This window comes from Sminthopsis crassicaudata, chromosome 3 (assembly GCF_048593235.1).
Source record: "Sminthopsis crassicaudata isolate SCR6 chromosome 3, ASM4859323v1, whole genome shotgun sequence".
In the NCBI taxonomy this organism is placed as follows: domain Eukaryota; kingdom Metazoa; phylum Chordata; class Mammalia; order Dasyuromorphia; family Dasyuridae; genus Sminthopsis; species Sminthopsis crassicaudata.
Genome location: NC_133619.1, coordinates 43265008 through 43289941, shown reverse-complemented (window position 1 = coordinate 43289941; position 24934 = coordinate 43265008). Strand labels below are relative to the sequence as shown.

At 35.9% G+C, this 24934-nt stretch overlaps 2 protein-coding genes across 7 annotated transcripts in view; one reads left to right on the top strand and one right to left on the bottom strand.

Moving 5' to 3' along the window:
- Positions 1-8553, top strand: part of GYG1 (glycogenin 1) — a 42227-nt gene extending 33674 nt beyond the window's left edge. Inside the window, exons 6-7 of the mRNA XM_074298379.1 lie at positions 5194-5413; positions 7689-8553. Coding sequence (XP_074154480.1) covers positions 5194-5413; positions 7689-7862 — 394 coding nt within the window. The 3' untranslated portion in view covers positions 7863-8553. The remainder of the gene's footprint in view (positions 1-5193; positions 5414-7688) is intronic.
- A 6720-nt stretch (positions 8554-15273) lies between these two features.
- HLTF (helicase like transcription factor) overlaps positions 15274-24934 on the bottom strand; it is a 31576-nt gene continuing 21915 nt past the window's right edge. For all 6 annotated transcript variants that reach the window (XM_074298372.1, XM_074298376.1, XM_074298373.1 and 3 more), the window contains 7 exons: positions 24333-24457; positions 23455-23633; positions 20704-20829; positions 20155-20267; positions 19701-19881; positions 16269-16349; positions 15274-15493 (listed from right to left, as the gene is read on the bottom strand). In XM_074298372.1, the coding sequence (XP_074154473.1) occupies positions 15341-15493; positions 16269-16349; positions 19701-19881; positions 20155-20267; positions 20704-20829; positions 23455-23633; positions 24333-24457 (958 nt within the window). In that variant the 3' untranslated portion in view covers positions 15274-15340. The remainder of the gene's footprint in view (positions 15494-16268; positions 16350-19700; positions 19882-20154; positions 20268-20703; positions 20830-23454; positions 23634-24332; positions 24458-24934) is intronic.

The window sequence follows — 24934 nt, the reverse complement described above, 5'->3', positions numbered from 1 at the left end:
TTTCTGTGCCTTTTTATCCTGTGGGATTTGCATCTTGTATTGCTTCTCTAAGTCCTCTTTGGAGAAGATCTGCCCTGTCCCTTTTTTTCTTTCAATCCCTTGTGGGTCACACATTGGCCACTCAGCCTATCCCTTTCTTGTTCATCCCATCCTACCTGTGTCTGGTCATATATATCTCCAGTGGTGACCTCTATACCATTTTTTAATGCAAATCATGATTGGTAGCTGGCCATAGTCTACTTCAGGCATCTTTCTGTTGTCCTTTAGGTTAATTTTTATTTTTTCAAGCATTTCATGGTTTATATGGCGATACCACATGAAAAAAGGCAGAAGGCCCACTCTCCAAAAAAGTTTATACTCTGGAAATTCCAAATCATTGCTTTTCACCATGTTGGCTGCTCTGAGCCTTGGTCCAGTAATTATTCTCTGGCCATGTGTTTGTTTCGTTAGTGCATCTATTTCAGTTTTTTCACAGCCGTTATCTCCTTTTGTGTAGAATGTGACACATTTTAAAATGCTTATTTGACCTGTTTAAAAAATATATTGCATTCTAGTAGCAATAGATAGATTAGTATAATAGAGTATAAGAGGATTAAAGGATCATAGATTCTATGGTTCTAGACCTAAAATCACTTATTTTACACATGAGAAAACAGGCTGAGCAATAAGCTAATAAGTATATCAGAGATGGGATTTCAAACTGTAACAGTGTGCATGATGACCATGGTGTTTTAACTTCTAGCATATCATTCTTCTTACATTGTTTCTTGGCAGCTACATAGCAAAGAGGCTAGTGTTGGGCCTGGAATGACCTGAAATTATATTTTGCCTTAGACACTTTTCTAATTGTATGATCCTAGGCAAGTGATTTAACATGTCTGCCTCAGTTTTCTTATCTGTAAAATAAGGACAACAGTATCTGCCTGCCAGGGTTACTGTAATGATCAAATAAGATAATAGTTATTAAGCATAGTACACAGTAGAAACTTAATAAATGTCTGTTCCCTTGTCAGTCCTTGCTCTTTATTATCCCTTGTGACATTGTCACTCAACTCAACACACATTTATGGAGCACCTATTATGGAGCAGATAGTATATATTAATGTTCTTAATGGTTGGGGATGTAAAGATAACTATAAAACAATGACTTCCTCAAAGAGCTTATGGCCTCATGGGGAGAAATACACACAGATAGGTAGATATAAAATACATAACCAAGTAATTTGGGGTGCAGTTTGGAAAGCACCTAAATCTTTGTCGTTAAAGTTTCTGGCTTTACCTGTTACCTCCCTATAGAGTCCATGTCTTTACAACTCTAAGGTCATAGTAGGGTTTTTTAGGGTTTTTTTGTTTGTTTTTTGCATGACCATGACCATGGTTTTGCAGGAACCATCCATCAAGGACTGTGTGTTTGAGGAAGAACCAAGTAATGACTGAATATCTGGCACTTGCGTAGCTCCTCTGACATCCAGAATGTCTACTCCTGAGCTTTAGCTAAGTCAGCCTGACCCTAGGTGCCAGCATATTACATCTGTTCTTGTATACTGGTGGACATGGAAGGCAAAGCTCAAAGGGAATGAGGTGCCCCCATCATCAGGACCCTCGGGACCATCATCAGCTGAATTCTTATAGAAATCCTTTCTCTTGCCTCCAGTTTACCTTACTCATTTCCATTTCCAGCCAGCGCTGGGTTTGAATTCAGCTCCGATCTTCTAAATTTGTTAACTAGGAGAGTCATCCATTAAATTCTATCTGATCTTTGAGTGACTCCAGGTTGCTCAAGGATTACTCGGGACAGCTAAGCTAAGCAGGATTGTAACTGGCTCCCACTCAAGCTCTGTCTTGTGATCTGGATGTCTCTTTTGAGATTCCATTTGGTTTAAAATTAGAACATTTATTTTAAGAAATACATGCAAGCTGAGACAAATCCTCAACACTGAGTCCGAAGGGATGGCCACCGGTAATTTAACCGCTATTGTGATGTCTGCCCAATTTCTCCTCTCCCCTTCCCACCCAGATATTGAGTCTCATAAATTCTCTGATGAGTCAGTAACCTTCCTTCCTAACCTTGTTTCCAAACTGAGGTAGATCACTTGAATTTTCTTTTCTCTTGACATCGACATTTCTTCCCTTTCTCTTGCCTTAGCTGACTATGAACTAAAGGGGTTTTTGTTTATCAGAGCAATGCAAATTCTTCCAATGTCTGATTGTGGAGTTAGAATGTAAGCTTCTTGAGGACAAAGAACATATCACTCTGCCTCTGTTTCACACAGCTGGGTGGCTCAGTGGCTACAGCTCTGGTGTCAAGAAGAACCAAGTTCAAATTTGGCTTCAGACACTAGCTACGTAACATTGGACAACTCATTTAACCTCTTCTTCAGTTTCCTTAACTGTAAAATGGGGGTACTAGCATCTTCCTCCCAGGGTAGTCCCAATAATCAAAGGAGGTAATATTTGTAAAGCACAGTCCCTGGCATATAGTATGTGGGTACTTAACAAATGCTTCCTTCCATGCTTTCCTGGTACACAGTAGGTACTCAAAATAAAATTACCATGTTTTATTAGATTTTATTAGATTTATTTTATTAGATTTTTAAATATATAAATATTTTAGTTTTATTAGCTTTACAGTCTCAGAGTGTGTTTGGTTTTAAAGCAAGTAGTACATTTTACTGGATTTTTAACTCATATGTGTATTTTATTCTCTGATTATTTTAAGATTAAGGCAGATGAATGGGGGATCAATCAGTATAATGTGAGCTGTATAGCTTTTGGCCAGAGCCATTATGTTTTGGCGTCGCCCCCCCCCACTACCACCATTACCATCACTTCCACCACTGTTGCAACAGTCACCACCACCACACATTTTTCTCTCTCTCCTACAAGCACCAGGACATAATTCCTCATCCCTTTTAGTTATAATGACTTCTTACATGATCTTTTGTTTTCTCATTTGTAAAGAAGGGATTTATAAATATTCAACAGGCATTTAGTAAGTAACTACTCTCTGCTGGACATTGCAATGCAATCAAAACAGTCTTTGTCCTCAAGGAGCCTCCATAAAAACGCAGGTAAATAATAGGCAAAGGGGTGGAGAAAATCAGAGGATACTGCAAATAGGATCCAAATAGGTTTCTGATAGGAAGAAGTATTTGAACTGAGTTTCTAAGAGTCTGAGAGGAAAGGTGGGAGGGGGGGAGAAGGAGATATCCAGGTTTTATGGGGGTCAGAGGTTAGTAACTACAGGGTTGTTGTGAGGAAGGGGCTTTATATGCCTTAGAGCACTTGTTTAGGCTTTTTTATTATTACCAGATATACTTATCAAGGGCATCCACTCCCAATTCCCCTTTGGACTCTTACTTCTTACTTTTGCCAAGAGAAGACACAGGGTTTTGATTCTTTTTTCTTGTCCTGCTTAACTCCCTTTTAGATGCTTTAAGAGATTCTACTATTTGTAAATAATGAAGAAATACACAGACGTTTAAATAACAAGGCAAAATGTTCTTCCCTGTGGATTTAACACACACATACACACACACACACACACACACACACACACACACACACACACACACACACACACACACTTTTAGAGAGAAGATTCAAGGCCTCCCCTCTCCCTTGCATATTCCCAGTTTACATGGGTTCAAATTGCAATGAGTAAGCCCCACACGGGCACTCACGGGCGGGACAATAGGTGCTAATAGGTTCAGTAGGCCAAGTAGGATTCATTTTCCTCTCTGAAGAAATAGGAGTTGGTCAGTGCCTATTCTAAGAATCCTCCCACGTCAGGCAGGAAGGTCACTTAGATCTCACCAAAGCAAGAAAAAAAAAAAACGCTTTCAAATAAACCACATGGGGCTCAGAATTGAGAAATGTAGGATAATTTCACATCAGGATTACAAAAATACTGGTTTTTTACAGAAATATCTCACAGCAAGCTGATGTAACATTTCTCACCAGCTCCTTTACTACTTATGTACTGTTGAGTTTGAATCATTACTACTACTGCTATTACTACCACCTCCACTACTACTACTAGTACTCCTACTCTTACTGTTACTGCTGCTACTATTACTGTTAGTACTATTCTTACTGTTACTATTACTCCTGCTACTATTGTCAGTACTAGGGCTGCTGCTGTTACTCTTACTATTACTACTACTACTATTACTGTTAGTACTACTACTCTGTTACTACTGCTACTGTGACTACTATTACTACTCTTACTGTTACCACCGATATTGCTATTACTATTATTGTTAGTATTACTATTGCTGCTGCTACTGCTACTACTACTACTACTATTACTATTACTGTTAGTACTACTACTCTTACTGTTACTACTGGTGCTGCTACTATGACAATTAGTACTATTACCACTGATACTGCTATTACTATTATTGTTAGTATTACTGCTGCTGCTGTTGATACTATTATTACTTCTACTATTACTACTACTTGCTGACCAGCTAGGCTTTACAGAGTGCTTTAAGGTTTGTGAACTACTTTACAGATGTTATCTCATTTTCTTCTTTAATCCCAATCCCTGTGTCAATCTCAGGAGGTAGATGCTATTATGCCTATTTTACATTTAAGGAAAGTGGATGAAGGTGCACTGACTTGCCTTCAATCACAGAGCTAAGGAAGTGTCTGAGGCTAGTAGGAAGCCAGGTTTTCCTGATTTCAGGCTCAGCTCTAGTATCTGATTCGGATGAGTTGTGTGATAGAATTCGGGGCAGGGGTTTGGCCACCGGGTCCAGACTAGAAGCCATTTGTTTCCCTCCCTGGCTTTAGGCCCCTTTCTGTCTCAGGTCGGTGTTTCCTGCCAGGATGGGCAACGGTAAGAGTTGAGGCAGGGGCAAAGGCTGAACAGGCAGACTGTTGAGACGTGCCAGGTACAAGGCTTCCTAAAGAGCTCTGCTTTCCTTCCAAAGGTCCCCTTCACAATGCCACTTGCTCTGGGATCTGAGTGCCCCAACTCCTTGGTGAGCTCACCTTCTACCAACAGAAGACAAACTGGCTATTTTCCCAGTGACATAAGTCAGACATCTTCATTGCATCCTGACCCAGAGTCACTGACTTTGTTGACTAGTACAGCAGGAACTTCTAGTGCAGTTCAAAAGACAGTAAATACCACAGTTTTGCAGTCAACCCTAGGAATGACTTCTAGTATGTCTCTTCACTTGTCAGGTTTGGGGCAAATGCAAAAGTTGTGCATTTCCTGGGACGAATTAAACCGTGGAACTACACCTACGACCCCAAAACGAAAAGCGTCAGGAGCGACTCTCATGACCCTACTGTGATCGACCCACAATTCCTCACCATGTGGTGGGATATCTTCACCACCAACATTCTGCCTTTACTCCAGCATTTTGGAGTTGTTAAAGACACCTTCACAGCCCTTCACGCGGTAGGGTTTCTTTTCTCTTTCTTGAGTAACATAATGCAGCTTCTGACTTGGTTTAAAGGTGGGAGGAGATAAGGGGATGAAAAAGAAAAGCAGTTAAAAAGCCATCAACTTAGCACCTAAGAATTAAATCCAAAAACTGAATGATAACATTTACAGTAAGGAGATGCATAATTGGCCCGCCTGTGCTACGTGGCATTTGTGTTCAGGGATCTTTCATAACAAAGAAGATAGAACAAGCAGATATAAGATTAAGAAGGCAGAAGCAAAGCAACACCCCTGGGAGATGGTCTATGGCATGTCCATAGAATCTTATCCAGGAAGAGCACACCCCACCAAGTCCAGCTGGGCACAGCTAAGAGCATTCCGCTGGATTTTGAAGCAATTGGGACCTCTGGGATTCATCTGGGAAGCTTTAACAGAGGTGGAGCATCTCTAATAAAAAGAAAGAGAGGGATGTGTTTTTGATGGAAAGAAAATCGAGGCCATTCAGGGGGAAGGCTCATTAAAGCCTTGAAGAGAAATGGGCTGGGGAAGCAGAGATAGCTAGAACAGAAAATACAAACCAGGGTCAAGAAATATACAGTAATAATAACCAATAATTACTTCATATGGACTAATCCTTTATTAAAGATCACAAGCTTTTTAAATGACCCAAGCTATAGGTTAAAAGGATGAGTGCTCTAACCCTTTGCATGTTTTAGAAATCACAAATATCAAAGCAATCTTTGGTCAAAATTTTTCTATCTGCATAAGAGGCTAAGATGTTTCCAGTGAAATTGCTATAAGAAAATACAGCAAATGTCCCTTTAGTATTTTGGTAGCCACGGTATTGTCCAGCCATTAGACAAGAGCCATCAAAAGAAATCTGCAGAGAGAAATGACTATTTGGGTTTTTGTTAATTATCCTATCCTGTACTCAGCTTATTATCTGATGCAGACAATGTTAAATTCCCTTTAAGATACCTCCCTTAGGAAATCCAGAATGAAGACAGAGTAGAGTATGTGATAGTGATAAGTATAAGAACAGGAGGGATGGAAATTTGTCCACTGATTAATCACAGATTAACAGGCCATCTACTATTGGTTATTTCTGTTCCCCACCTACAGTTACAAAGTCTTAGGTGAAATTTTTTAGCTGCCTTTGTGAAGATTTGAAGGAGTTTGAAAACTACCCTCTCCGGGCTCCAATTCTGAAATCTGTTAAATGGAAAGATTAGCCTAGCTAACCTCTAAATTTCCTTCTAGTTTTGACATTCAGTGATCCTGGAGTTTTAGAAATAGATTCCCATTGCCAGAAAAAAGTCAGTATGGGTCCAACTTTTTTTTTTTTTTCTTTAATAAATGTCAGTTTAAAGAACAGTTCTATGGTCTTGCAGGCAGAAAATCTGGTCATCCCTACAGTGAGGAAACATTAGGAGCTTTGAGTGGGGTGGGTGACTATTACTGGTGAAATGGCTCTCTCATGATAGCCTATTATTGGAGTTAAGAATCATAACTATATGTTGCTCAGCTACTTCCCTTTAACTGTATTATGTATCTCATCATCTCCAAAACTCATCTCTCTAATGGGAGGATTGGACCTCTGATGATCTCTCTTTAAGTCTCCTTATTTGTAATCCTATAATTTGGAAGAGTCTTACTGAAACCTGCTGGAAATACTGCATTTCATAAAATAATAAACAGATTTGCTCTATAATTTAAAGATGAGGAACTAGGGCACTTATCATGCTGGCTGAACTGACAAAATTTGACGGGCTTCTCCCTCTTCCATGAGTTAATTTTGGCTCCCAAATTCGTATAGTGTTTTTTGTGGGGGACAGCCTTGCTGTCAGTCTGGTATTATATTTGAATGTCTGTGAGGTCCTGTAAGCTCACCACCTTTCCAACCCCCTGCGGATAGAGAGCTTAGAATGAGACATGCTTTCCCTTATCCATCTTACCCTCTCTGATGAACTGTTTGCAGCTTTCGGGTTTGGCCTATACTCTGGCTTTCTCTTGTGGCTTCTGTAGAAAGGTATGCAGACCTTAAACCTAACCCTAATACCTGTGCCTTTCTGATGTTTTCACCGAGAACAGTGTTCATTTTGCTAGGAAAATCATGACCTTTTTAATGTTTGATTTATTTTTACTTTTTGTTTTGTGTTTCTTTGCATGAAAATTCACCCCAGCTTCTCTTCCTTTCCATTTACTGCATTCTTTAGAGACTTTTTTTTTTTTTTTTTAAATAGTAATATCCAGCTCTTGCTGAGGTCTCAATTAACATTTCTTCTTTTAGGCGGAAGTCACAGATGCAATGTCGCATATGTCCATTGGGGACCTCAGCCCTCCCCCCCAACCATTTGTATCCTCAGAAGAACGTAAGGAGCGGTGGGAGCAAGGCCAGGCTGATTACATGGGAGCAGATTCCTTTGACAACATCAAGAGGAAATTGGACATTTACCTTCAGTAGAAAATACCTCCATTTTCTCTGTGCAAACATCGGCTACACAGGACTGGTTCCGGATAATTTAGCATCTAGAAGTGTTTTGAGTATGGTTGTTATAGTTGCTAGCAGCTTTGACAGAAGCTCTATGTTTGAAGGTTTATAGTACTAAATGTGAAAACTGGACAAAAGTCAAGAAGTAAAAAGCTCAATTTCTGGTCAATTGCTGAGGGACTCTGCCTGATCAGAGAGAACAAGAAATTTTCTATTTAATGCCAATTACCAATAAATCTGAAGAGAGGGAATGAAGCCATTAAGCTAGCTATCTGCCTCAGCTCCTGAAACCTAAAGAGCTGAGTTCCAATCAGTTCCTTTCTTATTTGCCTTGCTCTCTTTCCTACAGTAGATATTTCAGGATTGATCAGACTTCCCTCATGGTCCCAATTCTTCTTTTACAGAAAAGCAATGTAACATTGTCAAATTGAGTCACAGATTTATTAACTGCTTCCACAAATGGGGACACCCTTTTTATCTCTTTAGAAAACAAGTGTGTTTTTTTTTTTTTTTTTTTTGTCTTTTTTTCTTTTTTTTACCAGTTTTCTTTGTACAGTAAGGTAGCATGCTGGAAGGCAGTTCTATACATTTTGGGGATGAGTGAGTTTTCTGAATGCTTACCTTCAGTGGCACTATGTACAAAAAATAAACACTTAACAGTGAATTTTTGCTTGTTTGTTTTGGTTAAGAACTAGTTTCCTAGATGAAAATTGTGCCTTAGTAATACTAAGCACATGATCTATTTTTCCCCCTGAAATAGTAGCTTAAAATGAAGTCGGCTCTTTTATGGCCACAGGCAAGTTCCAAAGTCCGTCCACTGTAAGGTGTTGAGAGATTGCAATGTCTGTCCGTGGAGAGGAGGGAGTATCCACACCACTGAACTCCTGTTGTAGAGCTCCTTGGCGTATTGTGATGTGATTATTTATATACGCATATAAATGTATGTGTGTATTTATACAGAGAGGAAAGGAGGGGAGAGAGGGAAGGAAAAAGGGAGATGAAGAGAAGAGGAAAAGAGGGATGGAAAGAGGGAGGGAGAGTCATTTTTAAGAGCAAATTAAGGCTGAGAAAATTCTAGAAGACATAACTACTTTGCAAACAGCTAGGGAAAAAAAAAACAAAACCAAACAATCCTGATGACTAGATATCCTTCATTAATAATGTGATTAGACCTGGTAAGTAGATGGAAGACAAAATAAAAATCTACCTTAGCATCTCAGCTTTTGATTACACTGTGTACACATTATTTGAAAATTTAAAAGTACTACAACCACTGCTAAGTGGGCATCCTGACAATTAGAAGTGCAAATATTCCAACTGTGGTCATTCATTTAGTATCAATATAGAGAATTTAACAATATTCCATAAAAAAAAAAAAACCAGGCTGACATAGATTAGTAACCTAAATGATGAAATGGAAGATTTGCTCATTAAATTCCCAGATAATTTAAGTTGGAAATGGTAACTGGCTCCTGGCAGAAGAGAGGATCATGACTCCAGTGATGGTCAAGAACTGTTTGCCACTTAAGTAGGAGAAGGATGTCCATCCCTGGAAGTCTTTAAAAGCAAAGAGATTCTCCCCAGTTGGTTTTAGTTTCAATAAACAATCTTTTAAAGTTCACTGTGATCCATCTTTAAATGCAATGATTTTAGATTTCTGCCTACTTAAAATAGCAAAATAATCTTAATACATAACCAACATTAACAAAGTGGGCAACTAGGTGGGCCTGGAATCAGGAAGACTCATCTTCAAATCTGGCCTCAGACACTAAACTATGTGACCCTGGGCAAGTCAATTACCTCAATTTAATCATCTGTAAAATAAGCTGGAGAAAGAAATGGCAAACATTCCAGTATTTTTGCCAAGAAAACTCTGAATGGGGTCATGAAAAGTCAGGGACAATTTCACAACCAATAAAACCTAAATGTTCTAATTTTTATAAACTTTCACTATTTACACAGTATTTAAGCACACAATTGCAAATCATCACACAAACTGGATACAGAAATGGTGCTTGTCCTCAAACACAATATATTTAAGGGAAACAACAATAATATGGACAGAAACCTTAAAGGGTTCACAGAAAACAATTTTTAAAGAGATTCCAAATATAACAAGCACATTTAATAGAAGTGTGGTAGTAAGCAGGGAGGTAGGGCAAGTCTCTACTACTCTGCCAATTAGTTAAAAGCAACTTTCTGGAGGAGGTTATTTTAGCTGTGGGAACAATGAAAGAAAGTATATTCACCTCTACACTGATGCAAATCACTAGGTGTTTCTAGCTTTGCCAAAAATATCCTTGAATATCCCTGCATTTTTCAAGGTACATTTGGCTTTTCTTAAAGCTAGATTTGTCCAGAAACATCTCTCCTATCTCTGAATTAAGCTGCCTTTATTAAGCACCTACTATGTGCCAAGCACAGTATAAGATGGAGGGATACAAGAACAAAACAATTCCTCCTTACAAGAGTTTAATAATGGAGAAAACAAGTGTACATGTACATACAACCCATTGTATGCATAAATATATATGTACATACACATATTCAAAAGGAATAAAACAAAATTATTCACTGCAAGATAGGCTGGAAAGGAGGCCACTAGCACTTAGGGGAAATCAGAAAAAAAAATGTAAAAAGTAATGTTCAAGCTGCATCTTGCAAGAAAGGGAGTCTTTAAAGTAGAAATTCACACTCCAAACACAAGAGTCAGTACAAAGATAAGAGGATAGGCTTCATGAATTGGATTGGATCTGAGCTAAAGTATTATTTTTACTTAGTTCCTCCACAACAGACCTAATCTTGTTTGTGACATGGAGGTAACTCCGGGCTCTCTAAAGCCTCACCCAAAGAATGCCAAAAAAGCTGGAAAGGCTCAAGTACTGACTCAGTGACAGATCGTCCCTCCCTGCCCAAGGACCAGCCTAGTGAAAGCCCAGAGCAGCCCATGAGCAGCAGGCTCTGGTCATCAAGCCTTTTGGGTGTTTTTAAATCAATCCAATTTGATTTAGACCACCCATTAATTGTAAAGTCTGTGAGCTATAAGGGTAGCCATAATAATGCCAACACTTTTGGCAGAATTAACTTTTACCATTAGAAACTAGTTTCCTTATAATCTTCTAGTTACTTGTCTGTTTGTAATCTCCTACAATAATATTAAGCAGCTGTACCAGGCTGTGATTAATAATAATGATCTAAAGAGGGATGGGTAGGGCCTACAACTGAGTGGCCAATTGCTGTGTTTGGTCTGGCTTTTAATTTTTCCTTCTCTAGCTATTACTTCCCACTAACAAGCTCATTCTGATCTCAGCTGTTTCTTTCCTCCGATTTGTAGTTTCTACTCTGCTCAGAGATAAGAAAAGTGAGGGAAGGATTTCAAACCATAAACAGACGTCAAGAAACAAAGATTATACTTGAGGCCCCTGCCTCAGCTGACCAGTAAATATCAAAAGTGAATCAATCATTAAGATCAGAGATTTTGAAATGCCAAGGACGACCCTGAACAAGTAATGTTTGGGGTGAAAAGGACAACAGAACTTTTCCTTTAATCAATTACAACTTTCCCTTGATATATCTTAAGTAATGTAATTCCTTTTCTAAGGTAGTTTAGTTTTAAAAATTGTAATTTTCTTTACAATGGAAAGAGGTAGGGCTTTATATGGAAGACATTATGAAATAAATGACTTAAACCTTCATCTGTTATCCTCAGCATATTTGTGGAATAGATAGCACAGAAGTATTCGTCATTCAACATTCTCAAGCACTTACTATATACTAGGCAGTGTCATACAAAGGTAAAAAAATGAACTTAAGTGTCTTACGTGACTACCCTTAAGGAGTACATTTTCCTTGTTTTATCTAGTCTTCAAGTATCTTGGAGTTATAATCTAGAGGATATCTTTTGCACATACCAATAGTCCTCTAAGTTAGGTTTTCTTGTGAGATGTACAAAAGCACTCAAATAACATCACTTTCATATGAAATATTTCTCTTGCTTCAAAGTGTAATCAAGCAATAGTTGTTCCTTTTTCTTTAAAAAGAAAAATTTGATATTTTGAAGATATTACCAAAATTAACTTGGATTTATTATGAGAACATAAAGCCTAAGTTATTGCGTTGAAGATGTGTTTTGACAGAAATGTTCATTAAGCTAGAATTATTAGTGTCTGACATGACAGGCATATAAAAATAAGTATCTTCTAAATGGAATCCTATGTGGTCATTTTAAGTCAATTAGTGTCAATAGATATTTTAAATCCCTACTATGTACTACACCTTATGCCAAACACTGGGAATACAGAGAAGGGTAAGGATGGTGCCCACACTCAAAGAACTTACAGTCTGATGGAAATATATTTATGTGATCAATATTATACTCTTTTCAACAAACATACCTTCGTTTGTGAGTCTATCAAAACTTCACTTAAAAAAATTACTACTGAAAGATCCATAAATGTATGAAATATCTTCCCCCTCACCACCCCATTATTCAAAAGTGGAGTCCTTTTCTAATCAACAAGGTCTCCAATCCTTAAAGTCAGAAGATTTGAATGTAAACTCTTATTTTGGTTTCACTCATCAGGTCTACACATAATAAAGAACCAGATCACAATGTATTTTCTCTAAGTATAATAGGAAAAAACTAGATAACCACTTCTTACCTTTTGCTTTGACCTTTCTATTCAAGAGCTAAGTGATTCACTAAGTATTCAAAGCTAAAGGGCTTTGAACTAGATTCTAGTCCCTCATGAACTAAATCTTGGACAATTGTCTCACAAAGTCCACCAGGGTCAATGCAGTGATACCCCCTCAGCAGGGAAAGGAAGAATTCACAAAAATTCAGGCATTTCCCACCAATACCTCTTGTTTCTATTCAATTCCCACTTAAGTGTTGCTACCAAGGGCAATCCTTGCTGACATAGGGGACCACACTGACAGCTGTGGGGAGGAGCAGGCCCAGGAAACCTTTGAGCCTTGCCATCTCATTTTATCCTCTTACAGTTATATGTAATGGACACAAAGGCTATCTTTATCTCAAAGGAGAAGAAACTACAGTTAAGAAGCAGTGAAATGGTGGGTAGCCCTCAGTCCAGGTGGCTAAGAGCCACATTTAGCAAGGGGCTCTATGGATCACAATCCAGTTGAACTTGCTCTCGGCTCATCACTCCATTTATTTTTTACTCCCAATTGGTAGAAATGGAAGCCTGTGATTTGTAAAATGAGTCTTGCCTCCCTTGAATGTGAGACTTAATAAGGTTGTTGACATTTTAGGGGGAAAAAAACCACCACGAAGTTATAGGAGTGAAGAGGCCAATGGAAGCAATTCTAACATTTTTATTGATTTTAAATGTAACACAGAAATCCAATCCAAACTACAAATGCATAGGGCATAGCATCTACCTTTTACAACAAAACTGTTCACAGGGAGCTTCTTCTGTATTGTAGAAACTCAAACTGGCTCATAACATAGCACTAACTTAAGTTAAAATTCCAGTATCCATCCCCAAATTTCAAAGTAGTTTGCATATTTTCTTTAACAATACATTAAGGAAATATTCGTACTTTTGAAAGAATTCACCAAAATAAATATTGGAAATTAGGGAAAAGAAACTCAGTAAACATTTGATAAAGAAGATAAGGGAGTTCTTAACTTTAAGAAACTCAAAAGGAGAATGAGTTGTGCAAGTAACCCGATTTCGTGTTTTGTAGGAAAATTCAGATTCAAATCTGTTTCTCACTCCCCCATCCCCCAAGCTTGCATTGCCAAAGATCAGTAGCTTTTCCCCAGTCTGCCCCTTAAGCAGCTCTTGAAAGTTGGTAGAAACAGCTCTCAACTCCCTTCTCCAACTCAGGGAGAGATGTCACCAAGCTCCTACTTGTATGTGATGTAGATGAATTGCTGTTAATAATGGTAGAAGAAACTGCAGAGAATAATGTAAGCTTAACTGCCAGGATACCTGACATGAGTCAAATCTAAATTTAGGCTTTAGGGAAGATGTATTTCTAAATGTGAAACATATATACCACAACTTTAAAATGCATGTAATCTTCCTTGCTTTTCAGTCAGGTGACATCAAATACTCTAAGTAAAATCTAAGGTGCTTTTACATCTGTACCAAAAATGAATCTTCACTCATCACGGTTATTAACGCATCTTCTCATTTAAAAAAAAAAAAGGGAAAAAAAAAATACAGCCTTTAAACTATTTCCATATGAAAGTAATAGTATCTAAACCTGATCACTGAATTATATATATATATATATATATATATATATATATATTTGTGTGTGTGTATATATATATATTTGTGTGTGTGTGTATATATATATATATATATATTTTTTTTTTTTAAATAGCACTCAAGAGGGTCATCTGTGACAACTATTAATAGTTCTCTTATTAACATAAAGAAATAAAGATGACTGGTTTGACTGGGTTTCTATGGGCATATAAGAATGAATTCTTAAAAGTTTCAAATATTTTAATAGTAAGAACATGCAGAAGAGATTTTTATGAATAAGAACCAAGATGTAATAAAATCACAGAACCTTAAAGATGAATGGACCTTATATGTGTCTAATTCAACCATCCATTCATCAAGCAGACAGGAATTATAAAAGTTTACAAAGTTATTTTTCAAAAAAGCTTCATGAATGAAAACTATGTACTTACAGAAATGTCTATTTTTAGCATTTCCATAATTTAAATTGTCAAATCAAATAAGGTGGAATGATTTTTTTCCCTGTATGTATGACCTAAGTACCAAGATACGTTTTTTTAAAATACTTTATACAGTGCTACTTGACTATAATGGGGAATGTACTGCTATAACACAGTTTCTAAAAAAAAAAAAAATTTAGCTACATAAAATTAAGTTGTTCATCCAAGGCTTTGGCCTTTGATATAATTTGGTTCTAGATGCAAGGATTATTATATCAGAATAAAGTTCCAATGAATCAATTCACTACACATTCTGTGTACTTATCAGTCTTGGGAATTAAATTTAGGGTAACTATTTGTATCTATTTCATCATAAAAGTATGAAGAGATGAGTGAACAACCGTAAGAGATCAACAAGAAAACAACTTGTTTGCTCATAAAGTGTAAAAGACCTGACATAGTCAAAAGTGAAAAGGCTGTATTGTGTACCTGGTGGGAATTAGTTTAAGAATACTTAGAACTGGTATTATGAAAGTAGAATACTAAAGTACTTCTCTCTCATAAAATTATTTTAGTTACTGTACACAGCAGTACTTATTGCTATTTGAACTATCATTAAGAACAAGTTCAGATTCAGAAGAGATAACCTGTCAATTACCTTGTCACTAATAAAGATGTTCGGTACCTGTTTTAAAAAAAGCACAAATTGCAGACTCCAAATTACCTCTTCCAAAGATTTTGTAAATCTGTATTTGACCAGCTGAACTCACCTGGCCTAAAACCATACACATTACAAATCAATTAAAGTTCTAATCTCATTAATTTTGGCTTGCTTCATCTCACTGGCATTAGGCTTTTTAGTTCCAAAGGCTCCTGCAGCAAGTTCCCTCTTTTTGTTCTGTATTTTCAGCATATTTTCTTCCACAGAGTCCTTCACAATGAACTTGAAAAAAGAAAACCAAACATGGATTTTTAAAGCCATACTTATTAAATGTGCTAACATGAAAACAAAACACTGCAGATTCATTATCGATAATGTTTCCGTTGCAGTAAGAGGATTTCTCAAAAGTAAATATGCAAAACCCAAATCTGAAGCTCCCAGTCAATTTGAGAAGCAAAAAAGTCATGTTTTCAAAAACTTGGGCAACATTTTCTACTATAGAAAATTTACTGTAATTTCTCATCAACATTACACAACTTTAAGCTATGCATCATGAAGACAAGAAAGCAGCACAGTACAAGGAAAGAACTCTTGTCTGTGGAATTTGAGGACTTTGGTAAATCCTATCTTTGACCCAGTAGAGCTGGGTGGTCCTAAGCAAATTGCCTTCACTCATGGGACTCATTATTCAGGTGAAAATGGGAGAGGGGAAGCCAAGAATTAGAACTAGGTGGGAGGAGATGCAGTGACTAAGTGACCTGTAAAGTTTTCTTTCCAGCTCTAGATCTGTGATCTTTCTATCCACATGAAAATATCAGAGCAACCGGAGAAATTTCTATTTATGGAATGATAATTAAAAAGTTGAGGATTTATATTATTGCTTAATATGATCCTCTATCAACGAAGTACGTGGCCTTAAGGACAGAAAGCTAATTGTCTGAGAAAAAACATTTTATATTCAAAAGAGCAAATTCTCCAAGAACTCCAATGATCCCCTGAAAACAGTATGTATGTTTTTAAAGACTAATGAAACAACTCAGGTGTATATAAAACAGACCTTTGTGATGACTACTTCCTGCTTCTGGCCAAGTCTGTGACATCTGTCAAAGCACTGATCTTCAGCAGCAGGATTCCAGGCCTGTTAAGAAAAGGTTTTTAAGAATAACTTGTCCTGATAGTTGTTATTCTACTTTAACAGAAATGTCAAACACACAACCTGCAGTATCCCTGAGTGCATGCTGAACTAGATTAAATTTAACTGGGAAACATCCCCCCCCCCAAAAAAAAAAAAATACACTGAAAACAAAAATTAAGTTAATATTGTGGTCTACAGGGATCTTTTTGAATGGATTAGTGGTCCTTGTTGTCTTTCCCTAGTTCTTAAATAACAGAATCTCACCCCCTTTTTAACAGATTAGGAAGCTGCATCTTGGAGAGGTGAGGGAACATGTCAGTGGTACACAATCCATGTTTAGGCACAGGTGGGACATGTAGCTAAGACTCCTGATTCCAATACTCTTCTCATTACAGTTGGTTGCCTAAATGGCCAAGGCTTTAGAGATATGACTAATAAATATTAGGTGTATTAAGGGGCTTCTCCCTGAAGATCTCTTGAAGCTTTCAGCATACCCTTACACAAAACATGACAAGGTGTCCACACCAGAAAATAGACTTGGAAAAAAAACAGAGTGGGGCCAATATGGCATTTCCTACATTATTATCCCATGACTGTGTAACTGTTCTATTCACTGTTGAATTCTCTTACAATTGGCCTTTTAAATATGTTAATATGCAAAAGTTTGTCTATTTTTATACAAGGCATATGAAAGTATGCATATTTACATAAACACATACATTTATATTATTTTTAAGGAAAGTAATGAAGGAAAAGCAGTATTGCATCCTATTTAAAAAAAAACCAAAAAACCTGTGTCTCATGAAGTACTGATAAATATGCTTCCTAATATGCATTTAATTTCAGGACATCCCTTTTTTGGTTTAGTTGTAGCTTTTATTGCTACTATTTAGTTGAAGAGTTTCCTTTAGAACAGAAATAGAATTCAAAGGACACTCCTATTTGGGCAGCTTTCTGAAGGGGGACAATTATTTGCCGTTTTCTTTGACTATTTTCTTATTCCTTTTTTTTTTGGAAGAAGTTTTCAAATCAAAATAGCAATGAGATCTTTAAAATCCTATAGCCATACATTTGATTTGCTACTATACATCTGAGTCAGACAAACCTATATAGGCTGAAAACTGTTTTTCTTTGAACCACTTTTCTAGCTCAGTGATATCAAACTCAAGTAGAAAAGGGTTCTTTTAGGCTACATAGTACCTCAGAAAAATCAAAAAATTAATGTTATTTATGTTGTCTTGTATTTTTTAAAAATTTATTTTGTTAAACATTTACAATTATGTTTTAATTTGGTTTTGGCTGTTTTGGGGGCTACAAGCTTGCACCTTTGTTCTAGATGTGATACACAAGTGATGACTCATTTTTATCTCATGAGCTTTTAATACATTTAACTCCCTATATTGTATATATCTTCACAAAAGATCAGGTTACCTGTTTCTAAACCAATATTCATTGAGAATTCAAAAGAACTTTAACGATTAAGGCAGGTTTCTTTTCCTCAAGGACGGTTTTTATGTAAAAAGGTAAATAGCATTTTTAAGGAGGCTAAGCAATTAAAATTCTTTTTAAAAATAAATCAATTTTATGACTTTAAAAAAAATTGTCAGACGTGATCTTCCTCATAACTTTGTAATTTTGATAAAATGTCCTTATATAATTTTGTAATCTTCTATTTTCCACTAAAATGTGACAAATCAACTCCTACTAGATTAAAAAAAAAAACCCAACTCAGTACTGATTATTTTTAATAAATTCATAACAAAACAAAGTAAATGAGCCAAACATTTTTTTAAATATTAGTTTCTAACACATAGGCTCAAAAAATATTTAGCCCAGTTTTCTACAATTTCTCTATCTTCGTGATACTATGATAAACAATAGTCATACATCATCTTATTTTATACATACATTAACACATAACATATACACAACAGTGGACGAGGGCAGAATGTCATTGTGATTTTCTCTGGCACTACTCAATACCCAAGAGCCAGAGAAAGTGAAGAGTTGATGACTCAGTTGAGAAGCCACAACTGAGTATATAAAGAAATAGCCAAGGAGGTGAGTTTCTTTAGTACCCTTTAACAGGTGGCAACTTTTTTTTTTTTTTTTAAACATTCCTATCATGACCAACAAGTCTGATTTTTTTGTTGTTGCAATTTAAAACACCAGAGAGATACTAAGGAACCAAGAGAATGAAATGAGGCTGAAGAACTAACAAGGATGAAAGGAGAGTAAGAGGAAATGAGGAGACAGGGAGAAACAGAAGGATGTACTATGTGTGGTCAAAGGAATTTTAAGTAGTTTGGTTCTGAGAGATAAAATGGATCTCAATGAAGTAGCATTGTGGGGGTCAAGCTGTAGGCTAAGGATGCAGCAATACTGGATGCAAACCTCACTTCAGATGCTGGCTTCCTACCTGTGTGATATAGAGCAACATACCGTCAGCCAGTTTCCTTGTTTGCCAGAGATAAGCAACTTACTTCATGGATTTGCCATAAGGCTTAAATAAGATAATCTATGGATCAAATAAGATAATCTGCATAATGTGCTTTGCAAAATGTTATATAAATGTCACTATCCTAATTATTCCTGAGGAAGGAACATTGGTTTTGAACTCTGGAGTTCAAAACTCTCACTCAAAACTCATATTATCTTAGTACAATAGGTATACCCAAGAAAGGCGTACAACCTCTCTAGATATCAGGTTCCTTTCTATTAAGTGAGTGGACAAAATGATCTCTCGAGTCCATTAAAGCTTGAAATCTATGGTACTATTAGAAAAAAAGTGATGTCATAAAAGAGTAGTTTTTTTTTTAATTCCATTAGGAACTCATCTAAAGAATTCTAACTCATTCAAGTATTTATTTCTATAAATGATATACCCTACATTTGAATTTCCTCAATCAGTTTTTATGATAGAGTTAAATTGTTTCCATTAGTTACTTTTAACTAAACAGTCCTTTTAAAGACTCTTGAAAAAATATTATTGCTCCTGTCAATTCATAGCTCTATGACTTTGAGTGAGCCATCTAATTATCTGTGCCCAAATCCATTAGTCAACACGCATTTTTATACTCAAGCATTTACAAAGCACCTGTTATATTTAAGGTACTGTTTATATGCTGGGAATGTAGTCTGTACTTTAATAGCTGAGGCTCCTCTGGTACTTTGAGATTAGATGAGCATAGGCTAGCTTAGAATTTAAAGACTCAATAAAGTAATAATTTTGAAAGGAATAAGTATGTGAGAAGAGTCACACTACGAAAGATATGACTGTTAACTTCTCAAAAAAAATATTTGGTACTCCTATATATTTTTTTAAAAATATCCTGGTCACATAAGGTTACTTACTGGATCCATTAAAAATACTCGAGAGGCTGCACAGAGATTCAAACCAACTCCACCAGCTTTTAGAGAAAGAAGCATTATCGTAGGAGATCCTGCTTCAGTTTTCTGAAAACACTGAATTGACTCAACTCTCTTTTTCTGGGCCATGGAACCATCCAAACGAGTAAATACAAATCCAGATGCTCTTTAACAAAAATTAAAAAAAAAAAAAAGTTTACAAGGTTGTTATTAACAACAGGAAAGTAATCATTTACACACATAGCTTTTGTAATAAGTATAAGATTTAAAACAATATTTCTTATTGTTACAAAAAGTTCTTTATAAGTTGTACAAAAGTTACATGGGAAAAAGATATAAAATAGGCACATAAGTTAAAACTACCTTTCTGACACAGATTTCATACAGCAAAACACTTAAAATCTTTTTTACTGAAAGTGATAAACACTGTTCAACTTACTTAAGTGGTGTTTCTAATAAAGACAGGAAAGTTGTGAATTGAGAAACAACTAAACTTTTGATTTGGGGGTTCTTCTTTCTTAAGTCAATCAAAGCATGCATTAGAGCATTGATCTGAAAAAACAAAATTGTATGTAACCCATCAAATACCACTTTGAACTAGTAAAAATTATGCTTTTACAATTATTCTTAAAGTTCAATGTTTTAATTACAAATGGGATTAAAAGATCTTTGGTATCTATTCTAATTTCAAAAACCCTCCAAATGCCTAATATTTCATTAATATTATACTTTCTCTTTAAATAAAAAGGCATCACTAAATACAAAAACTAAAACAGAATAATTACATATTAATTATCCTTTCTTCATTATTTCTTAAATTGTTTTTCTCCCCTAAAAAAACCCCAACTCACCCCACCCCACCCTTACTACCTATTAAAAGCATTCAATTGACAGGATGAAATTGAAATAATCTTCTAGTTCAAGTGCAAATGAAACAAATACAAATGGTTTTGTATGTGTAATACTTTCGTCAGTCTTTGAAAATTACCTTTGAACTGGACATCCATTCCAGATCAGTCTTTTTCTCAGTACTACAGTTCAATTCCTCTGGAGGACACTCTACCAAATTTTCTGCTCGTAAGTCATTTCTGCATAAGGGGCATTTGGCATTTGGCTGTAAAACAAGACATTAGATCTCTGAACAATCCTAAGAGATAAAGGTATCCTTATACTATTCCTCCTTCCCTTTTTTGTAGGGCCCTTCTTCTCTGAGAACTGAATTAGCATTAGTATGAAGATAAAAAGTACTGTATTACTTTGAGAGTAGTGCAAAAGTTATTGAAGTAATAAGGGGACAGACAAGTAAATTTCACAGGCTAGTCTAGAACTCAAAGATTCAATAAAAAAGTAGTAATTTTGAAAGCAGTAAGTTTATTAGAGCTCCTCAATCAAAAACAATATTGTCTTTTTATGTGAAAAACTCATTCAGGTCTCTTAAATCTTAAAAAGTTTTATCATCTAAATGGAAATCTTGTCTTAGTAATTATTACTAAGACCTAAGAAAGAAAAGGAGTTTATTTTTAACTTCAAGATCAAATCTTGTTGAGGAAGTGCTTGTATCCAAAAGCCCAGCTAAAAAAATACCACTTCTCTTGACGTATCCCACTTAAAAATTGTTAGCAAAATAAACAAATATGGACGTAAGGATATCATAAGTATACCATTTTTCTAATAAGACACTTTTACTTTTAGAACAGAATATTAAATAGAAATGAATGCCTCAAAAAAGCAATAGCATTGCTAAGTGGATCAGGCCAAAATTTTTTGAAAATGCTTCAATGCCATTTTCTTTACACTTTGCAGCCTGATTTCCCTTGCCATCACTGAGTCCAACTCAGGGTTCCTTGTTTAGTCCACTTAGGAGTCCCTAACTGTACTGCTGCTTTTGACATGAATCCCTTCTCCTCCTACCCTCAAGACACCACATTCTCACTCCCCTGGCTTCCGCTGACAGCTTTCATACATAATTATGAAAAGAGGCAGTATGGTGCAATAGAAGGAAATGACTCAGACTTGGGAGTCCTGAAAAACTAGAATTCAAATTCCACTTCTCATATTACTAAATGGACAATAGTGAGCAAGGCATTAACCAAAGATTCATTTTCTTCAGTGAAAACACAGGTAATTCTTATAAACAGTACCTAATCTAGTATTGTTTTTGAAAACCAAATAATCATTAGAAATAATGCTTTGAAAAAAAAAAAAAAAAGCTCTACATAAATGTCAGTGTGAATGCCAGATTGATACTTGTAACTCTCCCTAAGATATCCTTATTTGATCAAACAAACATTAGGTGCCAATGAGGTTCATCAAGCTGTTGGAAATACAAGGAATCCTAATCCACAAAAAAACTTCCTTCTATTTAAAGAAATAACACAAGTACAAATAAACAAAATATATATAAAAAACAAGATAATTAGGGGAAAGGGCATCAAGAAATGAAGGACTCATAATCTAAGGTGGCCCTTGAGCTAAGCACTGTATGGAACTAGGGATTTTAATAGGTTAATGAACAAAGTGGGCATACACTATGCATGTAAAGACTCAATATGGAGACCAAGGCTGAAGAAAGCAGGTTTGGCTAGATCACAATAAGGGGGATGGTGGGGGTGGTGGAGATGGGCAGGTGGAGGGTAGTAATATAAAATAAAATTGCAAAGGAAGATAGTTTAAACCAGATATTAAAGAGTTTTAAAAGCCAAAAAAGAAGCGTTCACTTTGGACTTTACAGAGGTCATTTCTATTCTTCAGGAACATTATTTTGGCACTACCATAGTTATCTGCATCTGAAATGGATAAGGAATGAATTGAAGCAGGGAAAACACCTAAGAGTTTGCTGCAAAACATTTAGTAACAAATTAAGATATTCATCGACTGGAAAATGGCTATGTAAAAAGAATATAATGCAATGACTGCACTAGTAAGAAATGATGATTGGGACAAAGAAAATCATGAAAAGAGCTACCTGATCTGTTATAGAGTGAAGCAGCAAAATCAAGAATGTTATTTTTATATTATGTAAGACCAAAACAATGTAAACAGAGAGAACCACCAAATAAAAAATAGACAAATAAGTCAGGAGTGAATGTTGTAAAATTTCAAAGAACAAGCATTAGTAGAAATTTGAATTGTGAGAACACTCCCAATCCTACCACTTTTAAAGGCAGAGGTAGCCCATGAATGGTTTACAATGTGCATGTTTTAGACACCAGTTAATGCTGATTTTATTCCCATTTGTTTTAGTCATAAAAAAAAATTTGTTACATGAGATGGCCCATGGAGAGAGAGAAAAGCTTTAAACCATGATGATATAAAAATACACTCTATTCCTCAACATCAATCTGTTTTTTCCTGTCTCCCATTCCTTTACTTCAGATTCTTCATCTGCTGAATTTCTGTGCAGTCTTTTAAAGACTCAGGAATCAGTTGTGCATAAAGGATTCCCATACCATGTTTAGCCCCATCTTGTCCTCTTGTACCGCATATTATCCCTTTTTTCACCTCTTTAAAACATTTATTTTTTACCAAATAAAAATTTCATGAAAACAGAGATTATCAAAACATTTTATGCCCTAAGTCTAGTGCAATATTTTGCAGTCAAATATTTACTAAATTAAACTTAACTCTGCTAAAATTATAAAGTGTGAATGGCCCAATTAAATTATATAGTTTCATTTTCTAGGAAAAAGATTTACATGAAATTTTGACAAAGTATCAAACTAAAGAAGCAAAAACTAACCTGCTCATTCTGGATTACTTGACAAATGCATGGTTTACAAAACACATGTGCACAATGAGTTATCACAGGAATATTTAAAGAATCCAAGCAAATTGCACACTCTTCATCTGAACCCGAGCTCAGAATTAACTTCATCTTGCTAATCAACTTCTTTCGTAGTTCTTCAGGTGTATCATCTCCTATCACAATTGGGCACAAAGGCAAATTAATTACACATAACTCCTCTTAATGATTGAAAAAGTTAATTTATATGAATTGAGTTTTATTCTACTATTCAGAGTCTATTATTTAAATGAGGAAATGTAACAACACTAAGCAGTACCCCCTCCCCCAAACCAGGTAAAGTACAAGAAAAAAAATTGCACACAGGAACTTGTATACAGCCTATTCTAAGGCAAATTTCAGAAAAGATAAGTCCTCTATACTAGAACAAGAAGGGATCACAGGAGTCACCTAATATAATCCCCTCATTGTAGACAAGAGAAAGTAAGATTTAGTGACATCAAATGACCTGCTAATGGTCACCAAAGATTATAGGTGGTAAAAGATTTGAAACCAGGTCCTCCTGAGTCCAAAACCTTTAAGTGTCAGATACTGAACTCTCAGGAAGTTCTTTTGGGCAATAATAGAAAATCCTCATCAGCAAAAATTTTCAAATGCATTATTTAGGTGCAATGTGTTACATTTAAATTATATACCTAGGTCTATTTGTACATTCCAAAAAAACAAAACAAAACAAAAAAAAAAAACCCCGAAATATGATCATTATATGACCAGCATTTCATAAGGAAACTGCAACGATCACTTAACAAGAATTCTGACTGAACAAAGTATTTCTGATGAACAACAATAATGTAAATCCAATTATATTTACTAACCTGAGGGACCACTGGAAGATGTTGTATTTGTAAAGAGATGAGGATGACAACATAATTGTCTCAATCTGAGCAAAAGGCCCAAGACATCTGCATAGTGTGCAAGCACAGTGCCTTCATTAAAATACCTAAAAATTAGGAAGCCAAAGCATATATTAACAAACTATTGCTGTTTGAATGAATAATTCTGCATACAAAGCCTAAATGTATATACATACATACATAAATACATACACACATACACACATTCATACTTCCTCAACAATAACAGTCTCCATCTCTACTATGTTTCAATCACTTGCTGCCTTTGGCTCCATTATCACTTAAGCTCATAAGCATTAATTTAGAACTAATCTCACTTTTAGTAGTGACACCCCTGAAACCCCAAAGGTTATCGATGGCAGAGCTAGAATAGAGCACTCAGAAGGACAGAGGGATCAAAAAGTTCTCCTGCCCCAGCCCTTGGCTAGGTGAGCTCTGATCTCTTGGGAGCTAGCCTTCACTACATTACAGATCATGATGCTTTGTCAATAGAAAGTACATGAAAGCCAATTTAGACTTGAGGTCAGAAGAAATTTCTTGTCATTAATATGACCTCTAAGTAC